The sequence below is a fragment of the Siniperca chuatsi genome, linkage group LG9 (genome assembly GCF_020085105.1).
Source record: "Siniperca chuatsi isolate FFG_IHB_CAS linkage group LG9, ASM2008510v1, whole genome shotgun sequence".
In the NCBI taxonomy this organism is placed as follows: Eukaryota; Metazoa; Chordata; class Actinopteri; order Centrarchiformes; family Sinipercidae; genus Siniperca; species Siniperca chuatsi.
The window spans coordinates 26,364,355-26,381,797 of record NC_058050.1 but is presented as its reverse complement, the minus strand read 5'-3'; the positions used below and the strand labels follow the sequence as shown (position 1 = coordinate 26,381,797).

General features: G+C 41.1%; 1 protein-coding gene across 3 annotated transcripts in view; it reads right to left on the bottom strand.

The window, feature by feature from the left end:
• LOC122880990 (low-density lipoprotein receptor class A domain-containing protein 4-like) overlaps positions 1 to 17,443 on the bottom strand; it is a 228,570-nt gene that overhangs the window by 128,532 nt on the left and 82,595 nt on the right. For all 3 annotated transcript variants that reach the window (XM_044206588.1, XM_044206590.1, XM_044206587.1), the window contains one exon: positions 11,315 to 12,199. In XM_044206588.1, coding sequence (XP_044062523.1) covers positions 11,315 to 11,354 — 40 coding nt within the window. In that variant the 5' untranslated portion in view covers positions 11,355 to 12,199. The remainder of the gene's footprint in view (positions 1 to 11,314; positions 12,200 to 17,443) is intronic.

Here is a 17,443-nt window from a genome sequence, read left to right as displayed (position 1 = left end):
TTGGCCCAAAACACCTCAGAGACACGTTATCTAAAGATATAGTTACTCTAGATGGCATTGCCTTGGCCTCCAGCACCACTGTAAGGACTTACCTAACATTGCAAAAGTTGATCCAGAATGCTGCGGCACGTGTACTAACAAGAACTAGGAAAAGAGATCATATTTCTCCAATATTAGCTTCTCTGCACTGGCTCCCTGTAAAATCCAGAATAGAATTTAAAATCTTTCTCCTCACCTACAAAGCCCTTAATGGTCAGGCACCATCTTATCTTTAAGAGCTCATACCCTATTATATAGCTCATACCCTATATATAGCACCCTATTACTCGACTAGAACACTGCACCAGGGACTTCCCATGATGCACTTCTCTCCTCCTCTCCCTCTCCATCTGTGCACATTCTTATCCCATTAATGCATGTTACTAACTCAACACATTCTCTCTCCCACAGTTTTGTGCTTTCTTGTCTCTGTCCTCTCTCCTTCTGTAGCTTTCAGCAGGTATTTCTGCCTCCAGAGCTGCAGAGTCTGGATCTATGATTGCGGGCCTCCTACTGCCATGTTCCTGCTTGAAAACCACTACGACAATTATTATTATTAGTCATATTATTATCATTATTATTCCTATCATTATTAATATTACCACTACCATTACCTTATTATTTTAAAATTCTCTGCGGAATTTGCATTGTGCTACTGTATGCTCTCTTACCCCCCCCCCACCCACAGTTCTGCTGAGTTTATGGCCTCACTCTGCAAAATTTATGAAGCCTTGAGCTAATACATAATACGGCTTACATGGATCTACATCCATTTAGACACCAGATGGATGATATCTTTATCATGATAAAATTACCTGACAGCAATAATGGCACAGTCTGACCTAGCCCTCTTCCCATTTTCTCTGTGCACATTCCTCCATAACAGACTTATCAGTGCATTAATCAGATGAGAAAGAAAATTTGAAAATGTTGCCTCTGTGTGTTTTGCAGCTTAAGGTGCTGAGAGACCATCAGGTTAATATTCACTGGTTAGCATCGACAGTGAGAAACCTCATAAATATGTCCTCAGGTTGCCTGCTCACTGTCAGCTTTAACGCTCTGCCCACGCATACGCCCACACACATGAACAAGGTACAGGCACGCACACACATGCACACTACACAAATACACATGAAACATACACACTCACGCAAATGCACACACAAAGAAATACCCATGCACACACATGCTCACACACACGCCCACATGCTACCTAGCCAACCTAGCAGAGGATCTCAGCAGGCAGGCAGCGCCGACAGGCTGAGCCAAAATAACGTCTCAAACTCAGTAACCTCAGCCATCATATCAACAACTGAATCAGAGCAGATAGGCAGTCCGGCTGGCTGGCTGTTCAGCTAAACAAATCAAGGCTGGTTAAATGAACACACATTGAAAAAGTTGTGTCCTTGCCGCACTGAGGAGATGGCGGTTTGTGCAGAAAATGTCTAGAAATAGTTGTAAATCACTTTCAGACGGTGTTGTCCTTCATCATCCAGTTTGTTTAATCATCCGTCCGACGCATTAAGGAAAAGGAGAGACAAGAGAAAAGCCCTGCGTTACAAAGAGGGGGAATGTAAATTGAAAAATGTTTAGCAGACAGGGAGGGTCTGAAGAAAGATACTATCAAGTTACATTATGGGAAATGTAGGATCCAGTGATTTTAGAGCATGATCAATACTAGGGACTACTTTTTTCTTAATCTGTCTCATGTTTGCCGCTAGCTTTATGGAAGTGCAATACTAAATCACTTGGATACTAGTTATTTCTGTGATGTCTAACATGACAGGCATGCAACTGAAAAATACATTTTAAAATCCATTATTCTGAACCTTTGTGGTGTCCTTTTATCCAACTAGGGACTACAAAAAGCCACATATTCAGAATGCAACCAGACTTGATACAATTTCAGCCGACCAATACACAAACCCCCAAACCCGTACTGCATCTCGATAATTGAACAATCTAATATTGTGGGTTATATGTGTGAAAGTGGCTACTGATTCCAAAAAGCCAGTAACTCATTAACAAAAATGAAATATAATTTTAACAAAAAAAGTGTCAGTTCCTGTACTCTCTGGATGGTTGACAAGCCTAATGTTAGCTGGAACCGAACTAATTCTTACTCATACGTTATATATTTGGAACTGTGTCCTGGTGTCATGACACAAACAGCAGTAAAAGAAAATGGAGTGAGTGAGGAGGCTGAGTGTAGCTGGAGGAGGTTTGCTGCTATCTGAGGAATCAGAGGAATTTAGGGAGTGGAGATTGAAGCATTAATGTGAAGGCTGCTACACAATGACAGCAGCCTCAATACAGCTATTGACTACACTGAGCTGGAATACACACACACACACACACACACACACAGGCAAACAATCACAGATACAAACGCGTACATAAACCATGCCTACATGCACACACACTCCAACCCACACACACATTCACACTTGTAGACACAGATGCAAATAGACCCCCCCCCCCACCCCACCCACACACACACGTACACACAGCTGATGTGCCTATTTAGGTCAGCGTAAACGTGAGCTGGGTGGATGTCTGACTGACTAGTAAATACGCTGGATGGGAAGTAAATAAAGGAGACAAAATCAGACAGCAGGCAGCCATGCACAGACAAGGTAAACACACACACACACACACACACACACTGTTCAGGCAAGAGTGCATAACAGCACATACACACACACTTTTGCTTCATAAACCTGAAATATCAATAAACATTTGCATACTAAGATGCACACACACACCCCAAAGAAGAAATTAGGCGGGGATGATGACTCACTGTGTCTGTCTAATTTAGTGTGTTTCTGCCACAGACACCAACACACACACAGACACACACACACTTTGTCTCAAACCTTGTAATTATAATAAATAAATATGAATGCACATATGCGCACATTCACAGACACATGCATGCAATTATCATGTCGTAAATCCTGTAATTATATTGGCCGAACATAAATACACACATGCGTGGACCTACGTGCATGTACACACATAAATACACATAGACACACACACTCCCACATTCATGGACACGCACACATGTGCAATTATCTTGTCATACATCTTGCAATTATATCAAACTAATATGGATACACAATCTGCACAGATCCTGCACACATACACACACACACACACACACACACACACACACACACACACACACACACAGACAGAGGTCCTGACCACTAGCCAGTATCATGGAGCAGTTACAGATGTGTGCATCAAAAAACACAGCCCCCGCATTCATTTCAGTGCCGACACAGAGGGCTCCAGCAAAAAAAACAAAGGACTGTCAGACAAAATGCGATGTAACGTCAACTGGCAACGGACTGCAAATATTTGCAAGCCCAAGTCCTGTAATGTTAATAGGGTAATTATACTTTGAATTAATTAATGCATTTTAATTTAAAGCTTTGATGAAGGCACATGTCACCAGAGCGTCAGCTCATGGAATAAAGTTTACGTTGCATAAAGTATGCTCCTGCGTCCTTAAATTATTATACTTGTGTCACACCTAAAGGGTAATTCTACTGTTTACTTGACAACCGTTGAGGATACAATGATTAGCGTGGTGATAACTTTAAAGAGTTGTCAAATGCCGTCTCATAGCATGAAAAACCACTGTGCAGTGTTTTCGCATCTGATAAGCATTCAAGGTCATGGTTGTATTATTTAAACTGGACTTCCTGGATCTTAATCTATCACATATGTACCTGTAGTAACATGACCACACCAATGCAGCCAATGTTTATAAAACACAGTGTTGCTTTTGTTCTGAACGCCCAGTTATACATTTACAAAACAATTCTCTTTGTATTCTTTCATTAACGTAATAATGTAGTAATTCAATAACATGTTTGCATCAATTGACACTTGTAGCACCCACCGGGTGCACCATGAATACAGTCAGAAGAAGTAATTAAGAAATGGTAGTCAGGATGGGACAATCCAGGGAGCAAATATGATAAAACTGCTGCTTTTCTGGAGAGTTGACGTGAATTTTCCAGCGTCGACGCCGCAGGTTTGTGGGCTTGCACATAAAACAATGGGTGCAGTTCATTCGATGCATGTCATACGCAACTGGTGTGTGTGCCCTTTCCCGAAATTTTCCAGCATGAAATTAAAGTGCAGGACACAACTGCTTATGTTTTGTTTGCGGTTGATGCTGCAGTGCTTGGTTTGCTGCAAACAAACTCAAATGAATCACTCACCAAGTTCTAGCGTGTTAGTCATGAAAAAAGAGAGACCGATTAAAACTTAATCATCTTGTCACTTGATTGTGAATCAGTAACCCTAATAATGGTGGTTAAGAACTCAGATGAGTTTGAATGCTCTGTCACTACTAACGTGTTTCTGCAAATATTCCTACACCACTTGAATGCAGCATAACGTTCACAAAGGGAAGGGGGAGTTGTGGGCATTCTTCTTCGCCAAAAAAGAAAAAGAAAAGACAAACATAAAACTGCAGATTTCCCTCTTAACTGGGACTCATCTGTGATGTCAGAAAACTCTGCTCTGCTACTCTGAACCCTTTCCCCGGTTACAGCAAACTGAGGTGCTCTACTTAGGCATCTTCGATACTGATTCCAGCCTTGTATCTATTAGAAACAGCTCTCTGACCAGTGGTAAGCTAGCATTCTCTACTATTACACATGCACAAGTTTAAAGAAAAAACAGCCTGGTTCCTGCATTTTTCTTAAAGGCTTCAAGTATTTTGGCCTTGAATGTTGTTTTCAACTGTATTTTTGAGAATCCAGGGTTTAGACTAGTATACAGTATCAACAGTAGATACTGGAAAAGGTTTGCCTCTTCTTTTACACCTCAGTGCAGTTTTACACAACAGATGCAATTTTAACTTTGCCGTAAGCATATGTGTATGATTGTGTCAAGGGAAGAAGGGTTGTCTTTTGATCGTCTTTTAACAGTGTGTTTTTGTACATGATACACAACACATCCTCTTTCTCAGCACTCATCACCTTTAGGCTCCCACAGGGCTCAGCTACCTGCTCACACTCTGGATAGCTCTGCAAAGAAACAAGCTTTCTTTGCAGAGCTATCCAGAATTCTCACTTATAATCCCCATTTAAAACTAGCTTGCTGAACCATAAGTTTCCTACATTGGGAACTGTCTCTGAACAATTTACTATTAAATAACGTCAAAAGTGATTTACTGTTGGATTTATTTAACATAATTCTGAATGATGTGGGTAGAATGTCTTCTGACTCTTGTGTTTGTAGTTTTGATCATCATTTCTGTTAATTCTGTTGCTAACATGCCCAGATCAGTCTATTCAATGAACACACAGAGACGGAGCTGATGGCAGCCAACCCTGACAAGACAGCAAACAAGCCCATCCTTCGATATGTCCAAGCAAGAAAGCGTTCCTGAGATTAGTAACTTTATTGTAATTACTGAATTTCACATTTTAATCCCTTAAGGCCTGGTCAGACCAGAAAGTGGTACAGCTACATTTATCTGTTTGTTTTTAACTAAATAAGTGGTAGAAACTTGGTGACATAGTGACTATATGCAGGGCTAGTTACTGAACTACTGTAGCTGGTGAGCTAACCGGTTACATGGTAGCTAGCTGCAAACAGTGCATTCACAGTATAGCACTATATCCATTAAATTTGGATTTATTACCTTGAATGACAGACACTGGCTGATGTAAGGCATTCATGTTTGCTTGGCTTTCAGTGCCAACTCAGATATATCGCAGCTTTTAGAAAACTTCAGAGTATGTTTCGTCTGACTGCTCATGACTTCTCATTAGCGATTAACTGGAATTATTCTTTAAGAAAAAAATGTGCTTTTATCTAATTTTAGTTAAATGGTTGCAACTCAGTCCATCGTATATGTTTAAAAGTCAATTTTAAAAATCAACATCTCAGGCGTGTTAAGCATGAAGTATGAATAATTTCACCAATGCATAAAGTAAAGAGGCAGACAGACAGAAATCCAGTGTGTCTGAGGCCTCCGCCCCAGGGAGCAGGCAGGCAGAGGGGCAGGAGGTGCTCATCAAATAACCCAGAGCTGTCAGTCACTTTATGGATGTGCGAGGGCTTCACATTAGTACAGCTCAATATGGACTGACTGTGGTGGGAGACCACACTGCGCAAGACGGAGCAGAGGAGGGAGGAGGGGATGACAGACAGAGTGAGATAAATGGAGATGGACAGAAAAAGGTGACCACAGAGGGAGAGGCAGTGAGAAAATGTGTCAGCCTCCGAAAGGGAGAAGACAGGAGGATGAGAAAGAGGGAGGTAGACTGGGATTGAGAGTGACTCTGCAGTATTGTCTCTCTGTATATCGACTGCCTCAAGGGGGGTGTTAGAAAGTGTAGGTGAAGAAAAGATGACACTGGTTAGATTTAGAGGGAGGCTAACTTTCCTGCATTTAGAAGGCACCACTACTGTATCACCTTTTGTTTCTGCTGAGAGGACATTGCTTCTCTTCCTCTTTTCTGAAGAAAATAAATAGCTGGACATGATTTTTTTTTTTTTCCATTGGGCTTTCACTCATGGTACCGTCTACCATTTTAAGAAGCATGAAAGTTTTATTTATGACTGCAATTGCGGACCTCTCTTTTCTTGCTTTGTGACACATTGCGATCCAGCAGATTTTCTACAAAATCCAAACCACAGTAGACGTCATATGCGTCTACAAAAGATCTCGTCTCATTTGTTGACTGCACAGGGTTTCCATCAGGACTTTGGTTAACAGAGGTGGCAAGTGCTCTCAGTGTTGGAATGCTGTGGATGGCTTAATGCAGATATGTGATTGTGTTTTGGGGAATACAGGCAGATGAGCCCAGAGAAAGATATTGGAAAGATTTTTAACAGCCTTATCAATTTCCCCCCCCCGATTTTCTTGCAGAATTTGGGTCACATCTGGTTTGTGCCGACTTCCTAACTCTTGTATCTGATTACGATACATGTCGATTCATCTTTAAAGCCCTAACATTGCTGCTCTGAAGCAAACGTATGATGTGATGAATCAATCGATCACCTGCTGACCTAAATCAGACAGATCCTGATGCATCTCATCTTGTTATCAACGTAGTTAAAAAAAAGATGTTTTTGCTGTATGTTGTTTTCCCTGATGCTTAATAAGCCTAATATGATATTTCATTAAAAATGTAATTATTTCTTCTTACGTTAATTTCAGGTGAGGTGGGGCGCAGCGGGAAACTCCGCTGTAATTGTTCTAATGTTTCAGAGTAAATGAGGCAATATTTATTGAGGTAAAAATGCATTTTGGGGGCCAACAACAAGCTGAAAAACATTTGACATATAAAATTCTATAAAGTTGACAGTGAACATGTTAGCTAATAATTACATATTTACACATCCAGCAAACACAGAGCAACATTAGCCTTCATTTGAATTCATGTGTCTGGATGAAGAACATTTCACAAGGGATTCTGATTTTGGGAATATAGAAAAACTGAAAGGGAAAAGGGATGGAAAAGAGAAGGAAGGAATAAAGTAGTGTCGTCCACTCACTACTCAAAGCAAAAGTGAGCAGGGGATTTACAAAAGGAATACATTAGGGAAGGACGGATGAAGCAATTATGGTTAGGTGCATGGAAAAACAGAAGCCTACTGAAGGGGAGAAACAGTGGTAACAGTGTTGGTAACATGTTTCATGGCCTGTGTCTGTGTGATCTGCCACACTTCACCTCAGAACACAATACAGACAATAACAAGCTCACCATGGAAATCAGTGTGTATTAGAATGCACTGAACACAGACGCAGACAGACACACAGACCCGGCTGGGCTGAGAGGAAGGCCAGATGTCTCTGTGTGTGTGTGTGTGTGTGTGTGTGTGTGTGTTTTACCTGATATGAACCCCACACAGTAAACAAAACCTTACGTTAACCTTGCAGCTATCGACCACGGGAGTCTACCTTCATCTGAATGTTGGCACGTTTGTTTACTACCGCTCAATGATTTGATTCCCCTCTTCAACCCCGCAGGGCCTCAGTGGAAACTGACCAGAACTAACCCACACACACCCACACCCAGCTGAGGAATTACATAATACATGCGCTTTGAGAACAGAGAGAAGGCTCGGCTCTGGAGAGATTTCTCCATATCTGCAATAGTTGACCATACTAATAGTAGCAGCAGGATGCACACACATATTCACAGATAAGCTAGTGTGTGTGTGTGTGTGTGTGTGTGAAGATTTCAAGTGCATTAATCAAAATCACACAGCACACACACTGCATGCCAGCCCCACTAGTCTCTATACTTAACAGTAGTTTAATTAACTCCTAGGAAACAACAGAGAGCAGCCAGCTAAGTTATCAGTCAATCTGTCAGTGACTCAGTCAGTCCGTCAGTGCGGGTTTCTATAAGCTCACAGAGTGAGATGTCTGTCTCGGAGATCCCATCTTCCTCAGAATAAAGGTTCTGTCAACCGCTCCATGCTCTTGGTTGTTTAAGCGATTGAGTGAGCTTCAGCTGCAAGTCAAATTGCTTTGACAAATCAGTGGTGAGTGGAGGAGGCACATTCCGATGTGTGCTTTGGTTAACATTGCCAATGGAAACATCACAGCAGGACTCCAAACTCTCAGCAATCACAGAGAAAATGGCAGAATGTGAAATTGACTGCAGCAGCTTGGAAATCCAGACTGCGAGGCGACATGAAAGAATGCTGTTGAAAATGTCATCAGTCACCTTCATGGGTGTATTATCTGTATAAGTCTGAAGGAGCTGTTTGTTCACATGATGGAAAACACACAGAGCACGGCTTCATTCTGGAAGAAGTAACACCACAACTGTACTGAGATCTGCTTTCTGGGTGACACTGTTGATGTTGGCTGTATTTTTCCACTTACACTTAGCGGTATCTATCCATACAAATAGTCTGCCTCCATCCCAATACAATGGAGGTGAAAAAATTACATTCAAAAAATTCAAAGCAACGTGTCCTGACTACAAAACACAGAACACCCTCTCAATAGTTTTCATATGGATTCCTTTTTTTGGTAAATGAATTTAAACAGTAAACACACAGAGTAGTACATAAAGACCACCTGTTACAGCATAAAGACTATTTGCTAATATTGAGGTCTGTGGAGTATCCTCAGAAACGTTGTTTCTGAAAAGAGATTTGATCTGACTGAGGCCAGTCACCGTGTCACAGGTCTTAACCCGTTCATTAACCTGTGTGGTTGGATATTTGGTTTGAGTGGTGGTTCAGCTGAAAGAAGGGAAGTTACTCCCCAGAGGAAGAGCCTCCTCTGTGTGCCTGCGTACGCCTTCAATTACAACAATCATAATTAGAGTAAGTGATTATGTTTTAATGAGAAACCATTAAGCTCAAGTTTACAGAGGCTAATACTGTGGGCAGTGCAGTACCCATTATTTCCACGAAGGACGGCTTCTCTCTTTGTGAACCTCAAAGAGTACGACGAGTGTCAATACACAAAAATAGCAGATATACATGCATAAAGAGGCATGCATAGATGAGTCAGCAAATTAGGAAAGGTTGTTAGGTTATTCGAAAGGTAATGGCAGCAGGTTTTTCACATTTTTGACACATCTGGAGAGATGCAAGCTGTAACTGCACTGCATTCTGGGGTATTGAATTCTCTTCATTTTTTAAAGTATTTTCCTTCGTTTTTTTTTTTTTTTTTTACAATGCAGGACTGGAATGTTCACATAAGAAATAAGTAACAAACTAAGACATAAACATTTTTATGACCAATATTGCAACTGTGATTTAAATTGTGATAATTTTCTATAACTTAAACTCCATGCCTGTATTTGTCACCTGCATAGTACCAAACATGGTAGGTTTTATTCAAGCATAATCACTAACTTCTCTTGTTTCTACATAAAAAGAATCAGGTTAAATGATGCAGAGGTGCAATTTAGCTTTAGAAGGATACTACTAACTTGACTTAATAAATAAAAGACTGTTTGAATAACATCTCTTCTTGGTTGGTGAAGTTTGGTGACCTTATGTAATTCCAGCATAGATGGTTATTGATGGTAATTAGCTAGAATAGATGGAATCACCTGTGTGGGTGCAAAGGGGCTTTAAGTTCTGACTACTGTTCACTATCAGCCAGCTGTTGGTCATTTACACTCGTCCTCTACTGACGAGCTAGCTGCTTAATGCCTGTCTTAAAATGATGTGATGAAATCAGCTAAATCGTTAACCTGGATAAAGACTTACCACTCTGCTGCTCTTTCCAAACAGCAGAAAGACACAGTCCACTCCTTGTCTTTTCAAGCATTTAAATTATACACAGCAGTGTTTCTTTCTTTAGAAAACCATCTTTGGCCGATGAGCTAAGTACATGCAAGTCATGCTGGGAGCATATAATCAGACAACATACCTTTTTTCACATGTCACAATAGGAAAAGCACAAGTGTAAAAAATAAAATGGATGATGGCTGAATTCAATTTAGCTGCTTTGGTTTAAGGGTCCTGGTATTGTTCATGCTGGCTCACTGTCACTGTCACAAGAACAGAGCCATCGTTAATGTTATTGCAACAAGTCAAAATGTCTGCTGTGAAAAAGGCCAACAGGCAGCAGTTTCATTTTGTAGGCTGTGTCCAAAATCACTCATTCACTACTCCATATATAATAGACACTCAATACTTTACACTGTAGTGAGAAGAAAATGGAGATTTTGGACACTTACTAATCATTGGCATTTTACGTCTTTACTAACAGATGTAGTGTTGCCCGACTGTAATTTTTGCATTTATAAAATGCACCGTTTGTCAGAAAGTAGTGTACAGGCCATGGACACTACTTTCGGACACTCGAAATGGCAGAGGGTAAATATAATAAATACGGAGGGATTTCAGACACAGCCGTATTTTGGCCAACTCGCTGCTTTAATGTTAATTAGTTACAGCTGAGTAAATTTGGTGTTGGTGATATCTCGGGTACCGCCTCCCTACTGAAATGATCAGTTTGACTATTAACATTATTGACTATATCTCCATATTATTGACTATATCTCCATATTTGAATTAGTGTTGGACTAAGTTGAAAACAGAGATTATCACAAGATGACCATGTGATTCGACTTAACACTCTTGCTCACAACAAAAATGTAGGTGTTCATTCAGTTTTATTATTTAGACATACCTTTGAGGTTGATGATAAAAATGTATTATGGCAAGCTGACCAAACCTGACTATTGTTAATGTGTTTAAAAATGCTTGACATACTCACACACTCACACACACACAGCTGTGCAATGTCAGTGTTTACCTTTAAAGGCATTTGTGGCCGGTAAGTCAGTTTCCTGCATACTGTTCCTTCCCGCTCTGCCAGCTGCTGCCGATGCTGCGATGGATGCCAATAGACAAACCTTAACCGGTCCGAGGCGCGGCCGCTGGGGGGAGGGAAGGTGGCCGAGAGGAAGGGGCGGCGCCTGCCAGTCTCACTGCCATCTTTCTTCATCAACAGTCCATGTGCGGGAATAAAAGGCCGCTGTCTGTCAAACTCTGCAGCAGGCGACTGTCACACAGTCACTCTAGTTCTCTAAGTACAAAACTGACTGGTGAACTAGTCTGTGTGATGATTTAACTGTCTTTTGACAGTGTTGCTACTGCAGAGTACACCGGACTTGTGGAAATATTGAGATGGCTAAGAGGAAGAGGAGCACAAAAGGAGGAGATGAAGGGGTCTTTTTGGGTTTGAGACACTGATTTGGAGTCGGGGTCAGATTAGTAGAGGATGGATGACGGTTTAAGAAGTTACACTGTGGGTATCTGATCTGAACTCTATCCTCCCAGCAGCAGGCCCACAGCCATGGCCAGCACCCTGAACTCTTGGCTGTCGCTCAATTTTTCAGCCTGCCTGGCTGCAGGTGAGCGTCTCAGCAGTCTTTTCTGCGTTTGAGAATTTAAGAATCTATATATCTCTCAGTCTGTCTGTCTGCCTGTCTCCTCCACAGTCAGGTTTGTCTCTTAAACACAGCTCTAATCAACATGCTGTCTCCTCCGATTCTCTGAGCTCTTTTGCTGGATTGTTCCCTTGTGTTTTTGCCTCCCGTCCTTCCCTTTCTCCTCTTATGTCTTTTGTCCTGCTGCTGTCCTGTTGCGTGCAGAGCTCAGCACGAGGTACTGAGCCGCTCTCACACTGGCACCACAGCTATAGAAAAGAGAGAAAAACACAGAGAGAGGAAGAAACTCAGTGAATAAAATCATGAGCTACCAAAAACAACAGGCGAAATAGATACACCCAAGCAAAGCACGGGCCAGGCTAACTGCTGGCCTGCAATGACCAGTTGAGACAAGTGCACAAAAACAACATCTCATCCACATCCACCCACGCACACACCCACACTCCCACACACACACAGCAGAGGACAAGCCACAGTGTGTGTATCAGTTTGGATAGCGGGTGGGTGGCTGGCTGGCTGGCTGGCATGGCCCCCTTTAGTTCCTCTCACCCACTAGGTTCTTACATGAAAGGGAAAGTTTTTCTGAAAGCCAAGCGTCGCCTGTGACCCTATTTCACAGAGCAGGGGAGAGATAGAGCCACATGTCAGTGTGCCACTTTGAAGTCTGTCTGATAAACAGTGCTGGAGGAGGCTACGGCTAAGGAAACAACAAAACTTTATTTACATTTCAAAAGTGCCAAGTGCTGCTTTTTTGTGTGTCTGGGAAAGGAATAAAATCCAAAAAAGAAGAGGGCGAAGAGAAGGAGGAGGGTGGTGGGATCGGAAGAAGACCGGTTTTGGTGGTAGAGTAACAACAGCTCTTTTTGTTGTCGTTGAGAACACACAAGTTAAAATGAGGATGTAGGAGAGATAGATCACATGGAGTATGACGGGGGGGGGGGAATCACACAGGAGAGAGGCCGATGTGAAAAAAACCCAGAATAAACTAGGCAAAGCAACCTGTAGGAAGAACAACTAAGAGAAAGAAAAAGCAAAAAAAAATATCAAAAAAGAAGAGGAGAGGGGATCGGAGAGAGACAGAAATCAAACAAAGTAAAGAGATGCAGGTTTAAAAAAGTTCAAGAAGAGAAACGACACGGGACGAGAGAAGGGAGGAAGGAAGGGAGGAATTTGTTGGTGAGAAAAGCAGACAGACGGTAAACAAACACACGCCCTGTCTGAGGTTTGGAAAGGCTCGACAGATCTCAGTTAGCTGGTCTTATCTCAGCTCTGTTTGCCTGTTCTTATCGAGCCTTATCACGGCAAGGATACAAACAACAGCTTGTGCCCTGACAAATAAGAAAGTAAAGGAACTGGACTGCCATGAATGAAAAGGAAAGTAGAGGAGAAAAGATGCGAGAAAATGAGAGGAAAATGAAAGAAAGAAGAGGAAAGGAAAAGAAAGGACAAGAAAGGACAGGAGAGGATAGGAAATGAAAGGAAAGTTAAGGAAAGGACAGAAGATGAAAGAAAAGGAAGTCCGGGAGAGGAGATGGTAAATGGCTGCATTTATATAGTGCTTTTATCCAAAGCGCTTTACAATTTGTCTCTCATTCACCCATTCACACACACTCACACACCAATGGCAACAAGCAACCATGCAGGGTGCTGGCCAACCATCTGGAGCAATTTGGGGTTCAGTGTCTTGCCCAAGGCCACTTCGACATGTGGACAGGAGGAGCTGGGGATCGAACCGCCAACACTGTAATCAGTGGACAACCGGCTCTACCTCCTGAGCCACAGCCGCCCGAAAGAGAGGAGAGGAGAGGAGAGGAGAGGAGAGGAGAGGAGAGGAGGCTGCCACACTGGACTAATTGATTACAGCATTAGAGCAGAATTATCACAGATTAATCCTGTGTTTGATATTGAGAGACGCAGCCTGTGTATCCGTGCAGAGATAAGTTTTCTCTGTGTGTGTGTGTGGGTGTGTGTGTTAGTCTGGTAATCTTCAGTTTATCCCTGTTGAGGCGAATGGAGTTCACTGTTTCACAGGCTGAAAGATGATGCAGCAATTTTGGTGCTATCAAAGCTGTCTATCTTCAAAGAGTCGCAACATTAACTAAGTCTGTTTTACAAGCGATTTTACTTTTAAACTCCTGCTTATCAGAAACTGGGCAGGTCCTGCTTGTAGCAGTAGTACAGGTGTAATAAGGAAAGACAGAAGAAACTTGTGATCTTACAATTGCCAACTTTTCATGCAGGTCCTTCTTTTCTAGTCTGGTCTGTTTCATTTGACAAACGTTTGGAATAAAATTTACAGTTTCTTTAATGGAGTTTGGAACATTCCAAACATAAAAAACTGAATTGATAGTTTGTTTAAGATAGAATTCACTTTATTTTTTCACTTTGCTGAACGGGGTGGTAGCAATTAAACAGGAAGTGGACCCTTTGAACCAATCAGAGCTTTGTTTTGATTGTGTGAACTGTTTTAAGCTTTGTGATAATGCACATTTTAGATAATTCAAAAGGTTTTTAGAGGGTTTTTTCACACATAAAAGAACATATTCTTCCAGTTAGCTAAAAATTTAAAATCACCAAATATGGAGATATATGTTTTTCAATGGAGAAAAGGTGGGGGACAATAGGTGGGAGATATAGATAAAACCCTCAATCACAGTATATGTGATATTATATTGCCATATCAATACATATTGTGACATTAGGACATTTTAGTAATAGCACATTTTCTGCAGGATCAATTGAAAAAATGTTTATGGATACAATAACCAGGCAGGTATGTCAGTCATTACATTGATACAAAGATCATATGAAACTCCAATGTTATCATAAAGCAGTTCTGCTCACTGGTTTACGACATTGCCCAGAGAGGTTTAATACAAGCAGAGATGTTAAAGGGACAGCTATTGCAGTATTAATGCTACTATATATATACACATATACATATACATATATACATATATATACATACATATATATATATATATATACATATATATACTTATATATACTTACTTATCTGTCATCCTGGCCTTATATATTCTCTGTAACGTCCTGTAAGCAGTGGAATAAGTATTAAAAACAGACAACACAGAATCCACACAATCCTCTAGATCATCATTAAGGACCTCTGCTGGCCCCTGGACCCCAATTTAGAAACCACTAGCTTTTGGGGGGGTGCTAATGTGGATTAACAAGCAGATGTTTCAACCAGAAACATATTATTTACCTAGATAATGAATATGCAATGTTATTTTGACAAACTAACAAACCAGCTGGAGCAAAACTGGCAGAAATAGGAAGATTTATGAAACTTCAGGGAAAAGGCCAAACGTCCCAGAATCTATTTGCCTTTTTTAATCTAGTGGCAGAGCATTTTCAAACTTATTATTTTCAGAGTTGGAGCAACTAAGGAACACTGGTACAGCAAGTGGGATTTCTACAACGTGTGCATATTCCAGTAGTTGATAAGGACATTATAGTATTGTATAGTGTGTATTAAATCACACTCTGACTGTACCACTCTATTCTGGTGGAGAAATTAAAACATCATATGCTCTATTCAGGAGTCCCCAAAGTAAGGACTTTATATCTCATTCCATTATATTATAAATGTTATATTATTAATGTTATATTTAATATAAAACTACTGCATTGCACAAACCTCAATGGCTTATCAGGTGGACAGTGGGATTGTTCCCTAAAAATAACCAATTTCTTCCAATCTGACACACAAACTCTTTCTGCTGACTACCTGTAACTCAGTCAAGCCTGACCCCGCTGGCTATCTGTCTGTCAGCGGGGTCAAGAGGCCAAAAACTACTACTACAACTACCACTACTACTGCTGTCTGTCTGCCTGTCTGTCTGCTGGGTCATCTGAGGACAGGCTAGTCGTCATGACAGGCTGTGGAACACGTTGTTGGCTGTTTGACGGGATTTGAGGCTCCAGGTGGATGTTTGTCTGTGCTCTGGTCATCTAAGGACACCTCCTGGTCTCCTGTCTTATCTCTGGATCTATCTGGCTGTAAGACTGAGCAACACAGAGATCACAAAAGTCTGTAAAACACCACAGCAGCAGAGTAACATTTGTAATTGAAATAGAAAAGGGAAAATTAAGCCCTTTTACTGTTCATTCTTTGTCAACTTTTGTTCAAGTTTGTCATTGAAAAAAAATAGGAAACAGCAGAAACAGACATTTGTTCAAGCACTGTAATATCATGAGCATGCTGACAGCTCTGATACAAGGGTTGATACAGTCTCTTTGGTCAGTACAGCTGCAGAGTCAAGAATTGTCTCCAACACTATAAATTGGACCATATATAATAACAACATGTCGATGTTTAGTAAGTATAATGTTTAGACCATCTTCACCATCTTAATATAGCATGTTAGCACTTGCTAAGTACAGGTGAGGCTGATGGGAAGTCATTAGTAGGTCATCCTGAGAGGGGCTTGAATGAGTGTAGGAAATTTTATGGCAATCCATCCAATAGTTGTTGAGATGCATCACTCAAAACCAAAGATGTGAACCTCATGGTGGCACTAGAAGTGAGAGGGTCACCAAAGTCAACAGGATTCATCCTCTGGGGACCATCAATGTCTTTACAAGATTTCATGGCAATCCATCCAATAGTTGTTGAGACAGTCTGGACCAAAGTGGTGGACCGGCCGAACGACTGACAGAGCCATTTGTAGCCAAGCATGGCTAAAAAATGGTGTCACAGACCAGTGGTTATCCCAGTGGGGTCCAGGTAAGTAACAAACCTCCCCCTAGTTTTCACCCTAACACTAGTCATTTGTTATCTTGATGAGTTGCCTACAGAGTTAGTTTGGGGGGGGAAAGGATGTGAAGAAATGTAGGGTCCACAAACCAACCAACAATAGCAGTATCCTAAAACTATTATCAAGACAAAGTATGATATCAACTTTTAGGTAGTGGTAGCATCAAAGCTCTTTGCTCATGTTCCAGTACATGACCATGTATCTGACCAATAGTAGGATAGCAGTACCTTGATAATCAGACTGAACTGCCATTTTGTTTCACTTCACTATTCAGTCTAACAATGTGTTCATCTTAACAGATTTCTCTTTGGGATGGTGTATTCGGTTTTATTTTGCTGTAACCATTTAGTAGTGAGTGTCATATCCATCCCGCCAATTTTCTGTTCACATGGAAGGAAAATACATTTTGAAGGAAACGTAATGCAGGGTGGATAACGTTTTTTATCAACACAATGAGCATGTGTGTGGTTAACATATCTGGCAAGTCTCAAAAATGTTGATACTGTACGTATCAGTAAAATGTTCACTGACTAAGTATTTTATTTGTTTTCCACCAAAATATCTGATGCAAGCCGCTCGAAACAACAACTACAGCATTATTAAACTTTTTTGTGGCTATGTTTAGGCACTCAGCACTTAAGGCTAGAGAAAGATTATGGCTGCAGTTCTAGCATGAGAGACAACATATTTATCAAATTTATTTATTTAGTA